Raw genomic sequence first — 2,244 nt, 5'->3', positions numbered from 1 at the left:
AGGCATAAAGAAATATGCCCTCTTAGACACCTCCAGACCTCCAATGACAAATTGGGCATCAGGGGAGGAGAAAATCGCATCTATGAGGATGCCGACAATTATTTCAAAGGCTAAGTCAGCGTCAATAACATTTGTCCATAGGCCTATTGCGGAGGTCGCTTCTCCTGGTCATGTTCATTCACTTCCCGCTGAACAAAGGGATGAAGTTCTTCAGCAAAAGCGTCAGGCAAAGAGGAAGGCTTTCCAGGAAGAAACTACTAAGAACTTCTCAATAGGTTACGTAAGTATCCTGTTATGTTAAGTCGTACTCATTTCACACTAACTGCAAAGAATATCCTAATTATGTTTAATCCTACTTAAAATTATAATCTTGTATTAATAATAGATCATGGCAAAGCATATTGACGTTGTTTTTGACGATGAAGAGGAGATCAATGTTCTTCCCATTGAGCAGCAACTCACATTTTGGAGAAATTCTGCTAAATTTCTCAAGCGACTTCTTGTTGCTACAAAGCAGACCAAGAGCAAATATTGTAAAGAATTCATGATTGAGATCAACAGGCTTAACAGGATAATTGAAAAATGTGGAAGACATGATGAGGTTATAGACCCAGTGCTGCTTAAGTCAAATATCAAACAGAAAATTGCAAATGAAATTAGGAAGAAGCGACAGGGAGTGAAGCATCCTGCTGACGATGAGGCAATAGAAGAGGAGCCTGTTACTTCTCCAGGGGAGGGGGTATATAGTAAGGTTGACCAGACTGTAGATACTAAGGTTGAGGATAGTGTAAATAAGGAAGAGGAGCATATGGAACATATTGTAGATATGGAAGAGGAGCATATGGTAGATAAGGAAGAGGAGCATATGGAAAATGAAAATTTTATTGTAGATAACAAAGGTTTTGATGAGGATCCTGTTGATGGTGTAGATAAGGAGGAAGATATTGTAGATAAAGAGAAGGAGAATGTAGATAAGTTGGAAGAACAGGAGGAAAAAATTAAACATGATGTGGACAAACTTGTAGAAGTTCTAACGAGCAATGTGGAAGCAAAGAGTCCTGAACCAAAAGTAAAACTAGCTGAAAAAGTTACTCATTTTTATCCCGGTATTCAAATCCCCACTTTTGATGCGTTGAGTTTCAAGCCAATGACAGATGAAGAGGAAGCTCTATTGGGAGAGCTGAATAATGAGCTTCCAGACCCTACATTGTTTAACTTACGCATAATAGATAGCACAGGTGCTTTTGTACATAATTTAAAGATACCATCTCCCGTAGCAGAAAGACTCGACAAAGCTGAAATTGATAGCCTAACCAAATTTTGTTCTCAGAAGATTCACAAGTAAGTTTCAGTTGACTATTTATATGCTAATTCTCCACATATTAGTTCTAATTCATGTTAGTTCTAATTTATACCAGGAGATATAATGTTATAGTAACAACCAACAGCACTATTAACAGGGAAGAGTTGTTATATGTGCTTCGTGGTGGCCGCCTTGACGACAAGGTTAACATATACTTCCTTAATAATTCAAATTATATTGTTTAAATTGAATTTTAATGTTTCATAACAATTACAGGTGGAAGAAGCAGTTTTGGACACGATTAGCCAGGAGGCATATGGCAAAGGATATGGAGTGGTATCGGTGTTCTTTCTTGTAAGAACATGCTATTCCTAATTTCACCACGTTAGTTTTGATTGAAATTCATGTTAGATCTTGTGTAATCCATGCTAGTTATACCATGAGTCACGTTAGTTCTAGTTAGCATCAATTTAGACCTACCATAAGTCATGTTAGGTCCGTTCTGTAGAGTGTTAGTTCTAATCTGCACAGTGTTAGTTCTATTCTGTAGAGTGTTAGTTCTAATCTGCACAGTGTTAGTTCTATTCTGTAGAGTGTTAGTTCTAATCTGCACAGTGTTAGTTCTAGTCTGTACAGTAATTACAGGTGGAAGAAGCAGTTTTGGACACGATTAGCCAGGAGGCATATGGCAAAGGATATGGAGTGGTATCAGTGTTCTTTCTTGTAAGAACATGCTATTCCTAATTTCACCACGTTAGTTTTGATTGAAATTCATGTTAGATCTTGTGTAATCCATGCTAGTTATACCATGAGTCACGTTAGTTCTAGTTAGCATCAAATTAGACCTACCATAAGTCATGTTAGTTCCGTTCTGTAGAGTGTTAGTTCTATTCTGTAGAGTGTTAGTTCTATTCTGCACAGTGTAATTAGTTCTATTCTGT

The 2,244-nt window shown here is 37.3% G+C and overlaps 1 protein-coding gene across 1 annotated transcript; it reads left to right on the top strand.

Annotated features, from left to right (window-relative positions):
- LOC109835906 lies at positions 1,064-1,858 on the top strand. Its single transcript, XM_020403881.1, has 3 exons — positions 1,064-1,341; positions 1,419-1,506; positions 1,580-1,858. Exons 1-3 carry the CDS (start codon positions 1,148-1,150, stop codon positions 1,676-1,678), a joined length of 381 nt encoding a protein of 126 aa, XP_020259470.1. The 5' UTR covers positions 1,064-1,147; the 3' UTR covers positions 1,679-1,858.

Source organism: Asparagus officinalis, chromosome 4 (genome assembly GCF_001876935.1).
Source record: "Asparagus officinalis chromosome 4, Aspof.V1, whole genome shotgun sequence".
In the NCBI taxonomy this organism is placed as follows: domain Eukaryota; kingdom Viridiplantae; phylum Streptophyta; class Magnoliopsida; order Asparagales; family Asparagaceae; genus Asparagus; species Asparagus officinalis.
The sequence above is the reverse complement of the archived record's forward strand: the minus strand, read 5'-3'. Positions and strand labels throughout refer to the sequence as shown.

Bases quoted from the DNA above. Each gene is read 5' to 3' on its own strand.
- LOC109835906 (XM_020403881.1), top strand. From the start codon at position 1,148: ATGACAGATGAAGAGGAAGCTCTATTGGGAGAGCTGAATAATGAGCTT. The intron at 1,342-1,418 runs GTAAGTTTCAGT...AATTTATACCAG, and splicing joins TGTTCTCAGAAGATTCACAA to GAGATATAATGTTATAGTAA. The intron at 1,507-1,579 runs GTTAACATATAC...TAACAATTACAG, and splicing joins GTGGCCGCCTTGACGACAAG to GTGGAAGAAGCAGTTTTGGA.